The sequence below is a fragment of the Nycticebus coucang genome, chromosome 1, assembly GCF_027406575.1.
Source record: "Nycticebus coucang isolate mNycCou1 chromosome 1, mNycCou1.pri, whole genome shotgun sequence".
Lineage (NCBI taxonomy): Eukaryota > Metazoa > Chordata > Mammalia > Primates > Lorisidae > Nycticebus > Nycticebus coucang.
The window spans coordinates 153,379,276-153,402,573 of NC_069780.1; the positions used below are offsets into that span (position 1 = coordinate 153,379,276).

Consider the following 23,298-nt stretch of genomic DNA (forward strand, 5'->3'; position numbering starts at 1 on the left):
ATTTTTTATAATGTGCAGCAGAAAAAAGAGGTTGGACATACCTGTCTCTAGTCCATGCTCAGAAGCACTCTGTTGTCATACCCATTCCTGCATGGAATTAAGACATAATGCACACATTATGCCTGGAATACTGCCAGGCACATGGCAAGCACTCAATTAACAGCAGCAATTACTATTACCATTTCCACTCCCTTAACTTGCTTGTTCTCCAAGTCAAGGGTCCGCAAACATTTTCCTTAAGATCCAAATAGTAGGGCGGCACCTGTGGCTCAGTGAGTAGGGTGCCGGCCCCATATACTGAGGGTGGCAGGTTCAAACCCAGCCCTGGCCAAACTGCAACAAAAAAATAGCCGGGCGTTGTGGCGGGCGCCTGTAGTCCCAGCTACTGGGGAGGCTGAGGCAAGAGAATCGCGTAAGCCCAAGAGCTGGAGGTTGCTGTGAGCCGTGTGACGCCACGGCACTCTACCGAGGGCAGTAAAGTGAGACTGTCTCTAAAAAAAAAAAAAAAAAATCCAAATAGTAAACATTTTAGGCTTCACAGGTCAGGAGGCAAAACTGAAGCTACATAATATGTAGGTACTTATATAACCACTAAAAATGGAATCATTTAAATAATAAAAACCATTCTTAGCTCAAGTGCCGTAATTAGGTAACGGGACAAATCTGGCCCTGGGCTGTAGGTAGCAGACCCCTGCTCCAAGCCATCACCAAGCGTCTCCCTTGGTGACTCCAGTCCCTTGTCTGCAGGTCATTTTATACTCCTCTCTGCTTCTCACCCCACTCCCTGTAGGCAAGCAGCTCCTTCTGTCTCCTCCTCCTAAATAGCCCCATTGTCCCTATTTAGGATTCTATCACGTCTTGCCTAAATTATTGCAAGAATTCCCCATTTCACTTCATCCCAAGCCATACTTTACTCCTGCCATAAAGACCTGTCCATCTAAAGTGTGAGCCTGAGGCCAGGTGGTGACTCACACCTGTAATCCCAGCACTCTGGAAGGCCGAGGAGGCAGGTGGATTGCCTGAACTCACGGGTTCAAGACCAGCCTGAGCAAGAGTTAGACCTCGTCTCTAATAATAGCCAGGCAATGTGGCAGGCACCTGTAGTCCCAGCTACTTGGGAGGCCGAGGCAAGAGAATCACTTGAACTCAAGAGTTTGAGGTTGCTGTGAGCTGTGATGACACAGCACTCTACTGAGTGTGACAAAGTAAGACTCTGTCTCAAAAAAGATAATAAAAAATAAAAATAAATAAAGTGTGAATCTGACCTCATCAATTACCCAACTGACTTTCCATGTTTCCTCCATCACCTCAATGGCAACTGTCAACCGAGCACAATATCAAAACACACATGAGGAGCTTTTTGAAGAACACTAATGTCCCGGAAGCATTATTGTCCAGGAGACATTCTGGTTCAGGAGGTCTAGGGTATGACCAATGTTTTGCTATAACCACTTCACAAATGATCTGAGAGGCAGCCACTGCTGAGCCCCATATGGTTCTCTCAGCCCAGAGTGCCTCCGCCAACCCCACGCTCCGCCTGCTTGGCAACGTTCGATTGTGAATCCTCCCATCCACTCCCCATAATTACTCCCTCCTCTGCCCTATGTCACATCATAGCACATGTCCATGACTGTGTACACACTACATGCTGACAATCTCCCTCACTGATCTGAGCACTGAGAGCCCAGATTATCACCTACTATGGGCTTATTAAAGCTATCCCAGCCTGTAATCCTAGCACTCTGGAAAGCCAATGGCAGGGGACTGCCTGAGTTCACAGGTTTGAGACCAGCCTGAGCAACACTGAGACCCTGTCTCTCAAAATAGCTGGGCATTATCTCGGGCACCTGTAGTCCCAGCTACTTGGGAGGCTGAAGCAGGAGAATCATGTGAGCCCAAGTGTTTGAGGATACTGTGAGCAATGAGTCTAGAGCACTCTACTAAGGACAACAAAGTGAGATTCTGTCTCAAAAAATAATAATAAAATAAAATAAATAGGGCGGCGCCTGTGGCTCAGCGGGTAGGGCGCTGGGCCCATATACCAAGGGTGGCATGTTTGAACCCAGCCCTGGCCAAAACTGTAACAAAAAATCAGCCAGGCACTGTGGTGGGCTCCTGTAGTCCCAGCTACTCAAGAGGCTGAGGCAAGAGAATCGCCTAAGCCCAGGAGTTGGAGGTTGCTGTGAGCTGTGATGCTACAGCACTCTACTGAGGGCGATAAAGACAGACTCTGTCTCTAAATAACAAATAAAATAAAATAGGCTATCTCAAAGCATTTTCAAGACCACCAGTGCACTTTTCACCTCCACTCCTCCAAAATCAAACCATGACCGTGTTTCAAAGGGGAAAACCAAATGCTACCACCAAACCAACACAAATTGAAAATCACTCTCCATTTGCTGGACTCCCATTCACTCTGTTACTCTCAGCACTTAGTTAAACCTACTTTTACTTCAGTTTTCTGTGCACACATCCCACCTCCCTCATGGAACTGAGCCTTCCTTGAGGGCAGGTTCCTTCTGCTCATCACCTAAGCTAAGTGCTCCATGCACTCAAGTCAATCAGCAAGGTCAATGTGCTCTCTCTGGATTTTGTGCATTAAATTAAGCAAATGGGACCCATAAAAGTATTATAATTAGAGCTTCCAAGGAGGAAAATGTGTGTGTTAAACACCAACTTAAAATACCAAGAATCAACATAAAGTGAGACCATGAGAAATATGGTATTAATTCTCTGGCACATGAGGTAAGAGTTTTCAAGCTTCCTCTCCCCTCCCCAATGGATTTTGGAAAGTCATTTCACAGATACCTAAGACTTTTAAATCACTTACATGCTAATTAATGATCTCATCCATTAAACATATCCGGATCCTATATTTATTTCCTGTACACTTTTTTTTTATTATTAAATCATAGCTGTGTACATTGATGCGATCATGGGGCACCTTACACTGGTTTTCTACACAGTTTGACACATTTTCATCACACTGGTTGACAAAGCCTTCCTGGCATTTTCTTAGTTATTGTGTTAAGAGAATTATATTCTACATTTACTGAGTTTCACATGTATCCTTGTAAGATGCACCGCAGGTGTAATCCCACCAATCACCCTCCCTCCGCCCATTTTCTTGTACACTTTTAAACTCTGTTATCCATCATCATATAAATGAAAAAACAAAAACATCCTATAAATTGCAGAAGCCATCTATCTCAAAACCAACCAAAAAATAGCTATTGAGGGCCTACTTCATTCATTCAACAAGCAATCATTAAATACATACTGTGTGGCAAGGCGTGGTGGCTCACACCTATAATCCTAGCACACTGGGAGGTCGAGGCCAGTGGACTGCTTGAACTCAGGAGTTCAAGACCAGCCTCAGCAAAAGCAAGACCCTATCACTACTAAAAATAGAAAAAGCTGCGGTAAGAAGATCCCTTGAGGCAGGGTTGGAGGTTGCTGTGAGCTATGATGTCACAGCACTCTATCCAGGGTGACAGCTTGAGACTCTGTCTCCAAAAATAAAAAAAAAAAAGCCATACTATGCATGCGTAAAATGATGCAGTTACATAATAAAGGAACATAAAAACATGACCCCACACTAACCAGTGACCTAACATTGCATCCGGTGATTACTCACAAAAGGCCCAGTCTTGGAATGGGATACTCCAAGAAAAGGTTCTAAAGCTGAAGCTTGACTATGCCTGTGTTGGGATGGGTAGATGAGGAAAGGAATCCAAGAGCCCAACTCATCTAAAAGGATAAAACTAAAGTCCTGGTTACCCATCTCCACACCTGTTCTAGCAGCTCTTATTGTTGATCAGGACAACTACTATGGTTTCACCCTTGATGGCCCTTCTTTCTCTCAGACGCCATACCCCATTCCTCAAGAAAATTTGCTTATTCCACCTCTAAAATGTATCTAGGGTGGGTCCCTCCCTTCTGTCATTCTACCCTGGTCCAGGCCACCAGCACTCTCACCTGGTTTACGAGAGAAGTCTCCTACTGGCTCCCTGCTCCTGCCTTTAACAATGCAATCCTTTTATTCCCAACACAACAACAGGAATAAGCCTGTTAAAATGTCCAGGTGGATGTCATCCCCTGGCTCAAAACCCTGCAATTGCTTCTGACTAGAGCTTTTATTCCAAGTCCTGACAGTGTCATGCAAAGCCTTACAAATCAGACCTTCCATGACCTCATCTCCTACTAGGATCCTCTTAGCTCCAACCACCTGGCCTCCTTGCAGTTCCCCAACCTGCCTCGAACCCACCGCCTCTGGCATATGGGACCAGCGCCCTACTCCTTGAGCCACAGGTGCCGCCCAACATCTCACCTTCTCAATGAAATCTACTGCCCATCCTTTTTAACACTACATCCTGACTCCCTATGTCCTCTTTTCTTGCTCTAGTTTTTTCTCCTAGTGCATGCTACACTCCAACATACTTTATAATTTAGTTCCTGTATTTGTTTTTCATTGTGTCTCCACCCTGTAAGCTCCACAAGGGTGGTGATCTTTGTTTTGACCACTGATGCAATCCTAACACCTTTAATAGCACCTGGATGATGACAAACACCTAAATATTTGCTGAATAAATTCAGGTTTATCTTTGAAGGTCCTATGAACAAATCTAATTATTTTAGTTCCTCTCCCTAATCAACGTCTCCTTTTCTAAATAGTACATACAATTTCTTTAGCAGAAAAGGAAAGACAATCACAGTATAAGATAAACGTCCTAAGAAAAGGGACAGAAATGGCATGTGGATTAAAATTCATTCACTGAAGCTTAATAAGCTGTAAGTATAAAATCAACATTAGATTGCTTCCATTTTTGGAGAGAAGACAATTTTAAAAACTCAAAATGAAGTTTGTTTTCAGGAAAGAAAAATCCTTACATTTTATCTCTTTGGTGGCTGTATTAATTACACCCCTCAATGGGGTCAGAGAGAAGCTGCTTTAGCTGTCCCTGGCACACAACTTCAGAACACCAGAGAGCCCTCACCAGCAGGCAGGAGGCCAGATAGGCATCACTATTTGAAACACCCGGTGGAGTAAACCTGCATGCATGTTTGCTGAAAGGAAATAAATGTGCAGAGTTCTTTCACATCAGTGGATAAAGTATAACCATGCTCCTAGAATACAAAGTCACAAGAGCACACAGAACACTATTAAAACCAGTCTATTTTATTTTCAATATAAAAATGTTATTCAGAAAAAAATCAACCAACAAAACGTACTTAGTTAATCATGAACCTCATACATGCAGATGAGGGAACTGAAGCTCAGAAACATTAAAGTGATTTTCACTGCCTGCATGAATGTTTGCTGCAGGTACTAGAAGCTGGGGGTCCGGCAAGAGACAACTTACACACACTCTTTAACGTGAAGAAATTAGTGACTCCGAAGAAGACCCACATTCAGCCCTCTGTTAACGATTATTTCTGGTATCCAACACAGGAACCTGATTGAAATACATATGTAATTGCTGGATGAAAACTCCTTGGGCTTTTGTACTTTTGCCTGTAATTGGAGTGGTAACCGGTTGACAGAAGGAATAAGATTATTATACCTGTCTTTTAAAGTAGAGTGCCTGCCCTTTTAAAAGAACCTTTTGGTCAATTTGGAATTCTGAAGCAGGAGGATCACTTTAGGCCAGGGTTTGAGACTAGCCTAGGCAACAAAGTGAGACCCCCATCTCTAAAACAAAATAAATAAAAGCACCTTGAACTTCTCAAAAGTAAACATTTAGTGAGTAGCCAAAACCAACCATGATATTTAATTTTTAAGTTATTTAATTTTTATGTCAACTTTGTAAGGAAGTGTTCCTGGTTGGCCAAAGAGAACGGCCCCCTAGAGCCCACACTGGCACACAGACAAGCCTGCTCGCACAGCAATAAGACTCTGCACATGCAAGACTTGGCACACAGCCCCTTAACTGGCATGGCTAACTCAGCTCCTGCTCTTTGGCAAACCCTGGGAAGCTCCCTCCAGAGGCAGATTGGCCCATTCTCCAGCCATCAGCAACATGGCACTTAGCACCACCATGGCTGGTTGGTTGACCTGTCTGTAACACTAGCCAAAGAACTCAGTGAGGCTCAACCAGAGTCCGCTCCTTCCCTCCTGCAGACACAGGTGAAGCAGCCAGATTCTACTCTGATGACAAATGGTACAGGTCTGTCTTCTGGATACAATCTCATCAAACAGGTCTAACCAAGGCTGTGCCAGTTTATCTGTAATAACCATTTGGTTAATAACCATGGAGTTTCAAAATAGACAGCAAATTAAATCTAACTTGTTTTTTTTCAGCCTCCATTAGTTGCCCATGCTGGAGTGCAATGGCCGCTCACAGTGATCACAGCTCACTGCAGCCTGAAGCTCCCGGGTGATCCTCCTGCCTCAGCCTCCTGAGTAGCAAGGATTACAGGCACACACCCCAATACCCAGCTAATTTTTTAAAAATCTTTTTACAGAGATGGAGGTCTTGTTATATTGCTCAGTCTGGTCTCAAACTCCTGGACTCAAGCAATACTCTTTCCTCAGCCTCCCAAAGTGCTGAGATTATGAGCACAAGCCAATGTGCCTGGCCCAAACTTGACTTTAAACTTGGATTTAAAAATACTTAGAGACAATGTAAGAATAGGTTTTTATTCAGCCTGCAAAAAAGAAACACAGTTTAAATAAGTATCATCTTTGTAAGTGAATCAGGAAACTTCTTAGTTGTTTGGGTTCTACCAGCATGCTTGAAAATCATAGGATGACCAGATGGGATGACATTTCTGAAGGAAGAGTAAAGCCCAATTGAGCCTACAGGCTTCAAGAGTTACTGGGAGAATGTGGGTGGAAGGGTATGGCCTCTGCTGCCTTTCTGTTCTGCTGTGGTCAGTGGAGCAGACTGGGCTCGGGCTTCCCAGAGTGATTATGAGGAGGGCTTCATGGCTCAAAAAAGAAGTCTGAGAAACCACTGACAGGGTGATGTGAGCAGTGTCACCACCTAGCTTCTTGGCCAAGACTTTCCTTGGCCCATGACATTTACATTTTAGCCACGGAACTGAGTCATCTTATTCCAAAAGCCTGAAAGATTACCTTATTTTCACTAAGAAAATACAAACTGGGGCAAAGGGTGAGGATAGAAGTGAAGTCTAGAAAATACCTGGAGGTGGAGGGTAGGGGAGAGGAGAAGTGGGTTTAAACAAAGACAGGGCTAAAAAAAAAAAAAAGGATGAATGACTCAAGTATTACAAAAAATGATCTGTGTAACCTAAAACATTTGTATACCTCTTAACATTTTAAAATTAGAAAAAAATAAAGCCTAAAGGAACGTTTCCAAATTATTCAGACAGTATTTGATTCCAGTGGAGAAGAAACTAAGAGCATATGATGTCATTTTAAAGCAATAAAACCAATTCGCCGGTGAAAAGAGAGAGAAAGAGAAAAAAGATGAATGGCCTCAACTTCTAGCTCAGAAGTTTCAAAATAAGGATGAATTTGCAAACAGGCCAGCTTCTAAGAGCTTTTCTCTGCCTTCCTCGCACCACTGGCCCAAGGCTATTTCTAGGCCATGGGACAATGGGGAGCAGACAGGGAGGGTCTAGTCTAGGTGCAGCTCAGCCTTACCCTTGTGTGCCCTGCTGGCTCTCTCGCTATCTTTAATTAATGTCTGAGAGACATTAGGCCAACCCTACTAGTGGTAAAAGGGTGCACAATGGTGAAATTCTACCCAGCAAGGCTGACAGGCCCACTCCTGGTATACCATTCCTCAGGTCCTGGGGCTATTCTTTATTGAAAAGAAGCCTCCATCTGAAACATTTAGAAAGCAATGATGTCCATTCTGCACATTCAAGAGTACAGAAAACAGACTGCCTGTTTGTTTATCTGGTTCTGCCTCCCTGCTTTACATAGCTCAAACTAGATTTTACCAACACATCATTTAACATGATTTTATACCTTTTCTCTGGAATAAAGGAATTTCACTTTAAGTAACTCCTTCCAGCCATCAAGTCCATATTCATAAACAAAGATAAACCAACATTTCTCATCATCTAGCTTTTATAATCTTTCCTCTTCGAAATAGCCTTTAAGAAATAAGCTAAAGCTTTTAAACCACAACTTGCTGCCATCCAGATTTAGCTTTATTAAGTATTAGAGATTAATCGTATGTTTGGGAAGAAAACTGAATAGCTAAGAAACTGATAATAAAACATATGCTATGTACTTCTCCAAACTCCCGACATCAGCATTATAAAGGCATACTCCAGGCAGTGAGGATAAAGAGATGATAAAATCAAGACCACAGGGGTTACACATCAGTGATAAACACACGCTGCCTCTGCCTATGAACAAAGAACTGAAGGGAATCCTGTTAGGTCACAGCAACACACGAATAAAACTCAAACAGATTCTGAGTTTCCATCTAATGTGCTTCAAACTATAGCAAATTGCCTTCTCCCTTCACTCAGTTCCATTAACCTAAAGATGTCTGTTTATTTAAGATCCCATTAGTTGAAGAAAAAATTAAAATTCTAGAATTCTTTTAGCTCGAGGAACCACATGGCTTTCTGCACTTTTGCAGGAAGTACTTACAGTAAAACTATTAATAGTTTAAGCAATGGTTTCAGTATTGAGTACAGTTAGAAAAATGCCCACTCACTGCATGTGAGAGTCCTTGAGTTTTCCACCCTCATTCTGAAGCTGGGTCCTCACCAGGATGGCCACAGACATCCATCCAGGGACCAGTGTTTTCTGAATGGGACATGAGGGCAGACTACAAGCAGATGTCCATCCACTGAAACATGACTCCTGGGTTGAATGCCCAGGAAATGCTATAAAGAGGGAACTAGTAGGAACCTGCTTCCCTTGCCAGGTTTTACCAAGCAAACCTGGGAAGGAAGAGATGCCATGAGATCACTACATAAAAGGAAAAGTATCAGGAAAGTAGATTAAAAGGTAACTAATTTGCTAAAGAAACTTATGACACGGTGGATAGCTGAACTACAGCCAACTGTGCGACACAGTGATGTCCAACAGAACTTTCAGCAACGTTCCACACTTCTGCTGCCCAACAGGGTAGCAACTAGCTACTAAGTAAGCACTTGAAATACGGATAGTGTGACTGAGGAAATGAATAATTGTTTTATTTTTAAATGAAATGGCCACTTCTGGCTCAGGGAAATAACATGGAATAGAAAAGGTCCAGAACATTTCAAATGCTGACAGACCCCAGCAGTCTTCTGGAGAAGAAAAAATGTTGCTTTCTTTTTCCCAGCAATTAAGCGGAAAAATTAAAATGTCTCACTCTCCTTCTTAACTTCTTTTTTTTTTTTTTTTTTGTAGAGACAGAGTCTCACTGTACCGCCCTCGGGTAGAGTGCCGTGGCGTCACACGGCTCACAGCAACCTCTAACTCTTGGGCTTACGCGATTCTCTTGCCTCAGCCTCCCGAGCAGCTGGGACTACAGGCGCCCGCCACAACGCCCGGCTATTTTTTTGTTGTTGTTGTTGCAGTTTGACCGGGGCTGGGTTTGAACCCACCACCCTCGGCATATGGGGCCGGCGCCCTACTCACTGAGCCACAGGCGCCGCTCCCTTCTTAACTTCTTTAAAATACATTTTCTAATTATGGTCTATCTCATTTCCATGTGGACCATCCTAATACATGATTAGAACACGTAAGAACGTTGAAGTAGTGAAATTGCTTTTCTTCTCTTACACGATGAGAATTTAAGAGGTAAAATAGTAACTGAACTTTTTCTGAATTCTTATTTCTCTCTAATTTGAAATACAAACTTTGGACTAAATACTTATATCAAAAGATTGGTTAAACTGCTTAAGATTTTAGTTTGTCTTTTGTTGTTGTTCTCTTCTCAAAAGTCATGGCTTTGAGAACTTACGGGGAAAAAGAAAACAACCAATGAACAAAATTCCCAAGGGCTCATACTGAAGAAGATTAATTCCAATAGCAACTGCATGGTTAAGGTAGAGGGGCAGGAGACTAAAGCTGCTCTTTATAATCTCAAGTCCTAAAAGTATGCTCAAAAAGCTTATATTTGTCTATCCTAGAAATTGCTAACACCTGGCATCCTCGATAGATACGTACTACAAGCAAATGCTTTTAGCTTCATGTATTATATACTGTCTCTTTAAATGGCAGTACATTCTAAAGACATGTCATCTAGGGACATAGGCTCACTACATCACACACCAAGGTTACAGTAGAAACAAATTACGGTATATTGAGTATCAACTGGTGTTCTTTCCGAAGTTCCTAGAGATTATGTTTAGTGCCCTTGAATCTGTTTAAGCCAATAAAATGATACTGGTTTGAATGAAGGAGGTTTTTCAAATCCCAAGCAATGGCAGACAACTCCAGTTTTAATATCCGAAAAAATAAACTAAATGGTTTAACAGACTAAGTAGATTACTTAGGTAAACTCAAAATAGACCTTAGGACAAGCACCACACCTTTTCTAATACATATTTCAACAGCAGGGCACTTAACAAAGGCTGAATGAAAGCATGGTCTTGAATGACAGTAAAGCCGATGAATGAACTGATACCAACCTCCAGCAGACACACACCTGCATGGTTACATTCTCTTTCAACTATTTACCCACGATTTGCATAAACTCACAGAAATGTATAAAAGAAAAAGCCAGCAGGGTCCAGAATTAAGTAACGAAATGGAATCTGAATGTTAAGGTCCTGGATTAAAGGTTCAAAAAGTCAGTCCCAATAATACCAGCCAAAAAAAAAAAAAAAAAATATATATATATATATATATATATATATCAAAGATTCATAATAATTCATACCAAAAAAACATGCAAAAAGGGAATGCAGGTGCAGGTTCAATATAAGCCAACAGCAATGTGATTGTTCAAAAAGCTAATTCAATCTTAAGACGGCATTTACTAATTGTAAATCACAGAGAAAGTTACTATTCTCTATTAAAATAAGTACTGGTGTTCAGGGTACTCTGCAGCAGCAACAACATATTCCAGGCATTTTACCGCATCCCCTCCATCCCCACCCCAACACGTTAGGAGTCAGAAGATTAGTCCTTGGAAGGGGAAGGAGAGAATAGAGACGAAGAAAGCGAGACTGCTGTCTCCAAATGTCTGAAGGCCTGACATGCTGATGAGGAATAGATTTTGTACAGTTCCAGGGAAAAGACAGACAATCAAAAGAGGCAAATTTAAGTCCAATACAAGAAAGACCATGCCAAAGATCATAAATGGCCTGAGCCACCTGAGTGAGCACGTCATCACTTGAAGGTCAGACTTGATGATCCAAGTGGGTTTCTACCCAGCAGGAAGTTAGATTAGATGACTCCTGCTCACTCTCCCCCACACTAGACTTTCACAGGCAACACTGCCCCCCTAACTCAAACACCTCTCCACTAAGTCAAGGCATGACATGAGAATGCACACTCGTGAGTAATGTTCACAGATATTACTGCTATAATCTATTTTACAAAAAAAAAACAAAACAGTAATTTGCAAATTCCAATGCTTTAACAGAAGGTGGAGACAGTAACTACTAATAAAACTCTGACAATTGGACACCTAACTCATTGCTATACCAGAAATACCACTCTCCTACAACAATCACATTCTGTGCATTTCTATGTAGTTTCCCTACATAATTTCCCTAATATTATTAATTTCAGTTGGCTTAGAGAGTCCAAACACAAAATAACTAAGCTTTTCCTGAAATTACAGTGAGCCTTTTACCTCCTTTTACAAAGGTTGCAAGCAAGAAACCTATTCAGTTCTTAAACTGCCCCAATTCAGATAACAGATCCTAATTCCTCTACTAGAGTAGGAACTGAGGTGCAGAGAGAGAAAGAGGACTCACCTTTCTTTGCGGACATCCATTTTTCCCTATAATTTCCTCACTTTCTGAAATCCACCACTAAGTGACACTGAAATGTCAAATGGATGCCTGACAATGGTTTGGGTCATCGCCTTCTAATTCTACCCTAGTCACAAGATTACAAATCTGAGCAGCTCATTACTCAACTATTCCAGCACCGTCAAAAAAAAAAAAGTACTCTCAGAACCTTCTCTGACTGGAAGATACTGGAAGGGGGAAGCTACCTGTCTATCCACTGCACATTCTAGGGAAAACGGAGGTGCCTAGACGTCCACACCCCCGCTGGCTTCTCAACTTGAAAAAGAAGAGTCTGAAACTGACAAAGGTACTCCTGTCAAAGTCATTTCTTTCAGCCTGAACAATACATTCCGTATCACCTGCTGTGAAGGCCAGGTTTTACCTTTCTGAACATGGATGATGTCCGGGAAGTTGGCCAGGTGCCCCTGATACAGCGCTAACAGGTCCATGACGGGATCCAGGTCCTGCCTGGGCTGCTCAGCGAAGAGCTCGCCGATGGCGTCGTAGGCATCTCCGGTGAAGGCGATGGCCTGATTCAGGCCCACAGAGAAGGCCTGCTGGTCCAGCTCAAAGGCCTGGCTGAGGCCGCGGAAGGACTGGCCCACCTTCTGATACTCCTTCTTGAAGCCAGTCACCTGCTTGCGCGCGAACTCGTTGGCCGTGTGGTTGAGCTGCAGCGTGCTGTCGTCCATCTTTTTGGTGAAGCACTTGAAGCCGTCGATCTTGCTCTCCACTTCCTGCAGGTCAAGGGCGGCGGCGGGGGGCGTGCTCAGTGTCAGGAAGAAATTTGCTCCCACCATCTCGTCCCTCTCCGCCTTCCTCTTGCCCTGTTTCCAGGCCTTCTCATCGGTGCTGCTGGGGCACGTCAGGAAGTGCTGGAAAACATCGCACTGCGCCAGCACTGGATGGCTGGCCATGTGGTTCATCCACCAGATCAAGCCCTTCCTGCGCTTGGAGATGAAGTCTTCCTCGAAGCGGCCTGTGGCCTGCTTCTCGGGTAAGTGGGGCACTGAGATGACTGGGAACTTCTCGGCCAGGCGAGCATACAGCCAGTCGAAGTGCTTGTAGCGCCTGTGCACTGGCACCTGCGTGTGCGTGGGCACCAGCTTGTAGGAGATGTAGCTCTTCATGCCTTTGAACTTGGTCTGCTTGGTGGGGTCGTCGATGGTGCACTGGAAGGGGTAGGGGTTCTCCTGCCACTCCGGGCCGTAGGGCCCCAGCACCACGCACAACTTGTCCCCATCCTTCACGAAGCCCGATGCCTCGCCCAGCACAAAAGCTTCCCCACCGGACTTCACAAAGGTGGAGAAGCGGTTAAGGTTGCGGCTCACGGTGGCAGAGCTCTTGGCCCCGGACGGGTGGTGCTGCGGGGGAGCGGAGCCACTGCGGGAACCTAGCGACAGATCCGAGCGTGTGGACAGGCGGTAGCGACCGGCAGCGCCGCCGCCCGCAGACGACGAGCCGTCGAGGTCCGGGTACGCGCCGCTACCCAGAGCGCCCGGTTCGTCCGCCACCGTGGAACTATCGTCCCACTCGTCGTCCCAATCATCGTCGCTGCCCTGGCTGGCCTGGTAGCCGCCGTACAGCTGCTGCGGCGACGGCTGCAGGGCGCCCCCGCCGTACGTAAAGCCCGCGCCCGGCGGCTGGAAGGTGCTTGGTGGTGGCGCCTGCTGCGGCTGCAGCAGCGGCTGGAAGGCGTCGGGAGGCGGCTTGAAGGAGGTGGGCGGCGCGGCGGGCAGGGGTTCGAAGCCTCCGGGCGGCACATTGGCGTAGCGGGCTGGGGCGCCCGGGCCGCCGTCTCCCGCCGGGCCGGGTTCGGGGGCGCGGATCACCTGCACGTACGAGGCCGGGAAGAGGCCGCGGTCGCCGCGGCTGTTGACTCCCTCGAGCCAGCCCTCGATGTCCTGCTCGCTGCACAGGCTCAGCACCTCATGTTCCCGCAGCGAGATCTCGCCTGGGTTCTCTGACCTGAAGTCGTACAGTGCCCGGGCGCGCAGCGCCATGGTCCCTGCGCCCCGGAGGACGGTCTCGACTCCCGGTGTCCAGAGCCGGAGCCTGCCCAAGGGACCCGCGGTACTGCCCGCGCCCTGGAGCGGACTGGAGCCCAGAAGGCAGCTCGCACCCCACCGCCCTGCCCGCCAGTCGCGCCCTCCTCGCGGCTCAGCTCGCAGCGCAGACTGCCGCGCTGTGTCGCTGCGGCCGCCGCCGGTCGGGGGCGGGGCCCGCCGCCTCCCACGTCCCCAGCTGCGCTAATCCACGACCGAGAGCCGCGCGCCAGGCGAGAGCAAGCGATGGCCGAGCCGCCGGGCCTGCTGTTTGGCCCGGCTCCGCGGCCGCGGTTGCCCCCTCGTGGCTAGTGCTGCGAAGTGGGGCGACAGGGTGAAAACGTCAGAGTAAAGGAGGAGGTTTCTATTCAGAAGTGAATTAGCTGAGAAATTTTTAAGCTTTTAAGTAAAAAAAGCTTCCTGGGGGGCGGCACCTGTCTCAGTCGGTAAGGCGCCGGCCCCATATACCGTGGCGGGTTCAAACCCGGCCTCGGCAGCACTGCAACAAAAAAATAGCCGGGTGTTGTGGCGGGCACCTGTAGTCCCAGCTACTTGGGAGGCTGAGGCAAGAGAATCGCTTAAGCCCAGGAGTTGGAGGTTGCTGTGAGCTGTGTGAGGCCATGGCACTCTACCTAGGGCCATAAAGTGAGTGAGACTCTGTCTCTACAAAAAAAAAAAAAAAAAAAAACGCTTCCTGGAAAGTTAGTATTTGCATGCTAATGAATGAACGTTCAAAGTTTATTACTTTAAATACTCAGGGAGTGTGCCTAGAATGGCTTAACGCGCTAACGATAGGTAGGAAGCCTGTGCCGGAGAGCTGCTCATTGACGGAGTATCTCCTTTCCCTCTGCTACTCACTGGGGCTTTTTGGCAGAAGAGCTAGAGAATTTCCAATAAAATCAGTGTGCGCAGAGAGCTAACATTCTGCACGGGTCTCCTCTCCAGTCGATGAGAGGTCGGACTTCGGAGCCAGGCTTCTGGCGGCAATCTGTGTTCTGACACTAACTAGCTGTATGAACTCGAGCAAATCACTTACCTAGTACCTACCTCCTGGGTGGTTGTGGGGATTCCGTAATAATGTAATCCCTATTTTACACGTGAGGAAAATGAAATCTTACTGTGTGGGAAACACTGTATGTGAGCACAGTTTAAATGTTTGCTGCTGCTGTTTCTGCTGTTACTGTTCTTTGGGAAAGCAACATCCCTGGCCTCTAAAGCGAACAGGGGCTCTAAAATCAGTATTATAGGGTGCACATCGGGAAGGGTCCCAATGTTCACGTTCCTACTCCTACTCTGGATCAATTACCTGCTCTACAGTCATCTTTACGTTTCACTACATTTGTATTGTTTTTAAGATAAATAGATCAAAAATCACTTCTTGAAATATTTACTCCAATATCCTATAGTTGTCTTGTTTCATTTCTTCTTTTACTTCAGTCTATAATTTTCCCAAAGCTTTTTCTTTTCATAATCCCCTCTTATTAAGACTAGCCTAATTATTCCTTTGACAATACTTCTAATTGGGGTTCAGTATTCATATGTCATTAATTTCAGCTTGTCCTCTGACCCTTTTCAAGCAAATCTGGGAAACAGGCCAGAAGACTATGTGATTATTGTAAGGGCTGTGGTTTTATAAGCATTCTGCACAAAATCACCAACCCAGAATACCAGAATTACTCCCACACTGTTTATTCTACTACAAAACCTTACTTCAATTCAGTAAGCAAATTCTAAATTAAATTTTTAGCTGAAAAATTTGGGTCATGACTACTCTCATGGGAAGGAGGGGCATTGTATTTCAATGCCAACATTTTATGTGTCAGAAACATGAAGTAAACATTAACTAAATATTTAGAACACAAATTATTTTACTTATTAACTCAAAAGCTAACCTAGAATATTTAAGATAAATAAATTTAGTTTGACTCCTGCTATTCATCTGGTAGTTACTTATCAATTAAAGAGTTACTTACAATAACTTTAGGCTTATTTCAGGAGTTTAAGGTGATGGTTTTTACAGACTGCTTGAGCCACTCTGTAGAAGTAGCAGTTGAGGAACTTTGGGGTATAGGAGCACAGGTGTATGAGCATCTGTGGGTGCTCAGTTTGTAGGGGTCAGTGGGAGGCCTTTGTGTTTGCCAGGCATCTGGCTTCTGGAAGGATGGGGACAGGGTATCACGGTGGTTGGCCCTATGACCCTCTGAAGGGTCTTGGATAATAGAAAATGTGTTCAAATATTCAAAACTTGTTCACTCAGGGAAATAGATATAGTAATACATTTTTTTAAGATTTCTCTGGAAAATGGAGCATGGTATTCATAATTTAGTTTCTACACACAGTCATTGTAATCATCAACAATTTCTATTTCACAACACTTCAGTAAAGAAAAGTCTTTAGGGAGGCCAAATGGCCACAAACAACTGTATATTCTCACTTCCTCCCTTGACCTGAGACACAGCTTAGGTGGCCTGGCCCTTGACTATCTCTCCTAATCCTCTCTCCCAATCAGAAAAGCCACAGTTGCTTGGTGCCCATAGCACAGTGGTTACGGCACCAGCCATGTACACTGAGGCTGAGGGTTCGAACCCAGCCTGGGCCAGCTAAACAACAATGACAATTGCAACAAAAAATAGCCAGGCATTCTGGCGGGCACCTATTATCCCAGCTACTGGGAGGCTGAGGCAAGAGAATCGCTTAAGCCCAAGAGTTTGAGGTTGCTGTGAGTTGTGATGCCACAGCACTCTACCAAGGGCGACATAGTGGGACTCTGTCTCAAAAAAAAAAAAATAAAGGGCGGCACCCGTAGCTCAGTTGGCAAGGGCGCCAGCCACATACACCTAGGGTGGTGGGTTTGAAGCCAGCCTGGGTCTGCTAAGCAACAATGACAACTGTAACCAAAAAATAGCCAGGCGTTGTGGTGGGTGCCTGTAGTCCCAGTTACTTGGGAGCCTGAGGCAAGAGAATCACTTAAGCCCAAGAGTTGGAGGTTGCTGTGAGCTGTGATGCCACGACACTCTACCCAGGATAACAGCTTGAGGCTCTGTCTCAAATAAATAAATAAATAAAATTTTGAAAAAGAAAAGCCACAGTGATTTCTTTCCTATTTCTAGAATATACCAAGCATGTTTCTATCATTGCTGATCTCCCTCCCTGGAACTTCTTCCCCTGGAGATCCACCGTGCCATTCCATCAGAATCAGCATGCTTTCTCCATCTCTCCTTTCTCCTCCTGCTTCTTCCTGGGAGAACCTGGCAGTATGAAGAGGGAACCTGGGTCCCTGAGTCATCGATCCCAATCAAACTTTGTGGGAGAAAAGTCCTTTGTTGGGCTAAGCCACTTAAATTTCAGGTTTTGCTTATTGAGGCAGCTGGTATTAATTATCCCGACTAATACGGTCTTCCTCAATCCCTCCCTCCCTCCCTCCCTCCCATCCCCCATCCATCATGCAGTCTCACTTTTCTTCATAGCACTTACTACCTAAGATAAACACCCCTCCCCCTATTAGAACAAAAACCTTTTCAGGGCAGCAAGTTTGTTCTGAGCACTGGGGATACAGCAATGAACAGACATGGTAGGCAACCAGTAAATATTCATTCAATCGATGAATGAGAGAATGCCCACTTATTTCCCCTGTAGATGCTGTCAGCTCTTCCCAGTGGCTCTTACCATGTCTGGGTCTGTTTGCCTGAATCCTTGAATTCTCCTGTTTGCCTGCCAACTCTTAGTATGTATTTCTAAGGACAGCTAAATAACACTTCTCTTTAACTCAAAACCTTAAAACTAACTCAACCACTCAGAAAACACCTCTCCACTTTTTCAGAGACTACTAGAAATTTCACTATTGCTAAGTCATTATTTTTTTTAAATAACTTCATCAGGGCACAGTGGCTCACACCTGTAATCCTAACATTCTGGGAGGCCAAGGCCAGTGGATTGCCTGAGCTCAGGAGTTCAAGACCAGCCTGAGGAAGAGCAAGACCCTATCTCTAAAAATAGCTGGGCATTTTGGTGGATGCCTGTAGTCCTAACTATTTGGAAGGCTGAGGCAAGAGAATCGCTTGCCCCCAAGAGTTAGAGGTTGCTATGAAGGTATGATGCCGTGGCACTCTACCAACGGTGACAAAGTGAGATTCTGTCTCAAAAAATAAAAAGTAATCTGATTCCTAGGGTTTCTCAGGATTTAATGAGGTAGTAAGTTTGTGTGGTATTTTACAGTGCTCAAAGTGAAAAATTAATTTTAATAGAATTAAAATCAATTTCCCAAAATGTGTGATTCATTCTTCAGATGAACACTTGAACTGTTGACTTTGATAAATCTGCATATTTAGATTCTATGATGGTAGATTCTTCTGCAGTGGTGTTTACAGCTGGAAATGTACAAGTGCCTAAAAAATTGTCCAGCACTATTCAAGAAATCCCTAATTTTTTATTACTTGATCTCTTCAATAAACAGTTCATTTCTGCTGCAAAATCAAACTAGATTGTGATTCAATATTTGTTATCTGACAGCTCCCTTTGTAAATTTTCCTCTTTTCTCAAATGTGTTTGACTAAATTAACCCAGCTATGACTGATGAGTCAATGAGATACATTTCCCTATTTGCTCTGTAACTGCAAATGTTTTCTTCCTTTCACAATGGACATATCATTTCTGCATAATAATTATTAGTTTATCTCTTTCCACTCACTACAGTCCTCTCTACTTTTTGGTGTCTTACATTTGAGCCTAGCTTCCTTCTCTACCCCTATAAGTGTAAGAATTTGCCCCATACCCAACTTCCAGGGGTAAAGCAATCACTTCCGGGGCATTACCACGAGTAATTAATATTCCTTTCTGCCACAACTCTCAGAGTATCTAGAAACTTCCCTCAGAATGTCTATTGGTTTGTCTTTCCTTCTGCCAAACAAATAGACATTTGCTTCATCCCTCAAGGAGCTGGTGGATGAAACTGCAGTGGAAACCATTTGCTATGTCATATGGTTAAGACATATACAGGAAACTATAAGACTTAGCTGACCAGGGTGGGAGATGGGGTTGTGATCAGAGAAGACTTTATGAAGCAAACACTGCCTAATTTGATTAATCCAGGCTACAGTGGGATGGGAAAAGAGTAGAGATGACTTGTATTCCTTGAGAGTTGACAAAAGCCAGAAAACTAAGAGCCCATTCCCATTCCTTCAGTTACTGTACTAATATGTGAGTGTCTGCAATGTGTGGGCCACTCATAAACTAATGTCAGTTAAGACTGAAATGGTCCCTGCACTCGTAGGACTTGGGACCTAGAGGAGCCTGAGCAACCAGGTGGATAAAGAGGGCATTTTCTGAGATGAGGCACACACGAAGAATAGCAGATGCCGGCTAGGGAAGATGAATATAGGTGGATATTGATTCTGAAGTGCCTCCAGGACACCCAGGGGAAAATGTTAGTAGTCAGTTGCACAGAAAGCTGTGGAACCCACAAGGAAGATGTAGGTTGTGCCTTGGAGTTAGAAGTTAGCATCTCAAGCCAGGTGCAGTGGCTCATGCCTGTAATCCTAGCACTCTGGAAGGCTAAGGTGAGAGGATCACTTGAGCTCAGGAATTCAAGTCCAATCTAAGCAAGAAGGAGATTCCATTTCTACCACAAATAGACAAAATTATCTGGGCATGTGGCAGGTGCCTGTAGTCTCAGCTACTCGGGAGGCTGAGGCAGGCTAATCACTTGAACCCAGGAGCCTGAGGTTGCTGTGAGCTAGGCTCATCCCACGCACTGTAGCCTGGGGCAACAGAGTAAGACTGTCTCAAAAAAAGAAAGAAGTCAGCAACCCATAGCTAGTAACTGAAGAGCTTATGTTGTGTAGCATTAGGACTGATAATGAGCTCTCGCACATCACCTCGTTTCATTGTTCCTCTTCCTCTGCATGCTTGAAAAGGAGGGACCAGAAAGAGCAGAGGAAATTTAGAAAAATTCTGCCTTGGAAATTAAGAGAAAAGAGAAATTTAAGTAAGTGTAGAAAGTGGTCACAACAGAAAAAGGCACCAAGCATTCATTTAGATTTAGCCAAAGAAGTCATTCAACGGATTTACAGTGTCCAAACACTGCTGACTGAGCCCAGCCCTGCTGCCTCCTGGGTTCCCTTCCTCTGATCATGGTGTTAGCACACAACAACTCTCCAAAGGTTGAAACTCCAGTCACCCTTTATTTCCTCCCACCCTTCATCTAAATGTATCCCCTCTCCATCCCACCTGTATCCTAAATTTAGCCCTTCTCTTCATCCATTCTGCCACACCTGAGTCTAAGCTGCATTTCTTACTCTAATGGATTATTTCAAATGCCCTGGCCTTTCCAGTTAGCTAGCCTTCTTCCTTTTTCCTCACTAGGTTGCATGCCTGTCAAGACTTGGGACTTTGACACATGTTCTTTCCTCTGCCACTAGTAACTCCTTCTCTGTCTTCCTCTGCTTGGCAAAAATGTTGGTCATCCTTCAGTTCCTTTTCATCTAAGAAGCTTCTTCTGGAAACCCCGTGGAAACCCCTTATGTTCTCACCACATTCTGTTCATACCTGTTTTGTGACATTTGTCCCACTGTGTCATGAGGATTTGTTGCCAGTGTCAACAGAAAAGAACCCAAATTCAGTAAAACAATTTAAAGAAGTTTATTCTGAGCCAAATATATGTGACCATCACCCAGAGATACACACCAAAGAAACCTTGAGCAAATGGACTCCCTGTGGTTGGGTTACAGTTTGGTTTTGTACATTTTAGGGAGCAGAAATTACACTTAAAGTCATAAATCAATACATGGAAGGCATACCTTGGTTTGTCCTGAAAAACTGGGACATCTCCAAGCAGAGAATTATAGGTGGGTCAAGTGATCTCTAAAGTAAATTGATGACCTGTGGCGTGGTTTAAGCTTATGTTGTGGAGCCTTAGGACTGATAATGAGTTACAAAGCATATGTCGAGGGGGGTGCCTGTGGCTCAGTGAGTAGGGTGCCAGCCCCATATACTGAGGGTGGTGGGTTCGAACCCAGCCCTGGCCAAACTGCAACAACAACAAAAAATAGCTGGGCATTGTGTGGGCGCCTGCAGTCCCAGCTACTTGCGAGGCTGAGGCAAGAGAATCGCCTAAGCCCAAGAGCTGGAGGTTGCTGTGAGCTGGGATGCCACAGCACTCTACCAAGGGCAACAAAGTGAGACTCTGTCTCTTAAAAAAGAAAAAAGCATATGTCTAAGAAAAGAAGGGGCCATGACTGACCTTTTCATAGCCAGCATCTCAGCTGTTGGGCATTTCTAGGGTCCCCTTGGCCAAGAGAAGGGCCCATTCAGTCAGCTGGAGGGATTTAAGATTTGCTTTTAGGTTACAACAGTCTCTAAGTCAGCCTTCACTTGTTTGAATTTCAAGTGTGAAAATTCCAGGAGTTCAAAGTGATTGTTTTTACAGACCACAAGATCCTTGATTTATCACTCGTATTTTTGGTGGCTAATGTTATGACAGAACTACAAGAGGTACTCTAAGATTTCACAGTGAAGTGATCAAATCGATAGTGGCCATAGGAAACAGAGCGTATTATAAATGTGGATACAGCATTAACCAAATTTGAGAGAAAAATAGATGTTTGGGGATAAATACCATGAGTTTAGGTTTCTGGATATGAAAGAAGAATCTTCTGTTCTCATCCTTTAGTTTGGAAAAGAAATAAAGTCATTAGTAAGTTAGAAAATGAGAGGTCCAGAAGAGAAGAGGAAAAATAAAACAATGAAATAAGCACCCAGTTGCTCCAAGAAAAGAATCTACTACTCTTACTTTCTCTCATTGTTAATGATGGTGGCTCTCTCTGGAGCAATTGTTGTCAGTGGTCTTTTGAATAAATTCTAATGAAGCCAGAAACTTTATTTCATTAACACATCAGAACTCCATCTAACTTCTCTAAGATGGTTTTGTTCTTCCATTTCCAAAATCACAGTTTTATACATGAAAATTCAAAGTGAAGACCACATTAACCCTTATTTTAAATAATAATCAACATAACTCAGTGACCTATTACAACATTCCAGTTCAAAAGTTAATCCCCTAAATCAATCCACCTAAACTACTCAAGATAGACATTTAGGGTGGGAGCTAAATTTACAAAACAGTAAGAATGAGAGACAGAGGTCAAGGTCACTGAGGACCTAAACCGATCAGACCAGCTGTGTCACGAATGCCCTAGCCTGATTGAGTCCATCTCATCTCACTACATGTGCTTTCAAAAGTACTATAATTCATTTGAACATTCCATTTCCATTAAACAGACATTTGTAGATATTATTTTGACTGTGCTACCTTGCTGAATTCTCTTATTGCTTATATTAATTTTTGTCTATTGATTCTTTTGTGTTTCCTGCCTTATAATATCATTTCAAGTCTAATTCTAATTTCTTCAACTTCTAATTTCTTTTTTTTTTTTTTTGGTATCACTTCATTAGCCATTATTTGACTTGAGCTTTTAAAGGAGCAGGACTCATTCAAAGAGAGGATTGGTGTTGAAAGTGGGAAAAATATCAAAGATGCAAACATGTAAAACACCACAATGAATGCTGAGAATCAAAAGAAATAAGTAATGTTATAGTATAAATGATAGTAAGATATGAAAGGAATTAAAGCAAAAACACATGTAAGGAAATTGGACTGTATGAGGATGAGAAGTGTTTGAAATGAGGGAAAGGTAAAAGCTCATGCAGTTGTAAGACAACTCATGACAAGAAAGGTGACAAGCTCAAAGCACTTCAGGGAACTACTGAATTGAAATAGGAGAAGGATAAACCATGTTCATAGAAAGAGTGGTAAGAACAATGCTTAGAAGGTAATGCAAGAATGCAAAAGCATGAAGGAGCAGGAGGATGGGACGGATGGACGGTGTCCTTGGGCAAGATAGAGAAGGTAGTTGGAGAAACCAGCCTGGGAGGAAGGAGGAGGAATTCAGCTTTCAACAGGATAATCTTGAGGTGCATACTTTCAGTATTACACTCCTGTGAGGGAGGAAAAAGGAGAGGCACATTTTATCCCAACTTTACCACCTGAGTTGCCTGATGGCAGTATTGATCTCTTATTTGGCAAATGGTAGAGCTTGGACCTGAAACTAGCCTTTTTAGTGCCAAAATCAGCCATCATTCCACTTTGTGTGCTGCTTTCAAAATAAGTAGTGCTTGCACAGCTGGTTAAAATAAGATGCCAAACAACAAGGAGAGACTAGTGGAGGTAGGATGGTGGAGACAGACAAACTAGGATCACCTGTGTAACAGAACTTAACAATTGGGGCTTTGATCCAGCTAATACGAATGGGAAAAAATTGTTTAAGACTATGCACTTAATCGTCTCCTACTCTGTTGGGAGTAGGAGACACTGTCT

At 44.1% G+C, this 23,298-nt stretch overlaps 1 protein-coding gene across 2 annotated transcripts in view; it reads right to left on the bottom strand.

Annotated features, from left to right (window-relative positions):
- Positions 1–14,081, bottom strand: part of SNX18 (sorting nexin 18) — a 29,536-nt gene extending 15,455 nt beyond the window's left edge. The window contains exons 1-2 of one of the 2 annotated variants that reach the window (XM_053590618.1): positions 12,266–14,081; positions 42–87 (exon numbers count right to left, since the gene is read on the bottom strand). In XM_053590618.1, coding sequence (XP_053446593.1) covers positions 59–87; positions 12,266–13,886 — 1,650 coding nt within the window. In that variant the 5' untranslated portion in view covers positions 13,887–14,081 and the 3' untranslated portion in view covers positions 42–58. The remainder of the gene's footprint in view (positions 1–41; positions 88–12,265) is intronic. The other variant, XM_053590616.1, reaches the window with a different exon arrangement.
- Positions 14,082–23,298: the final 9,217 nt, after the last annotated feature.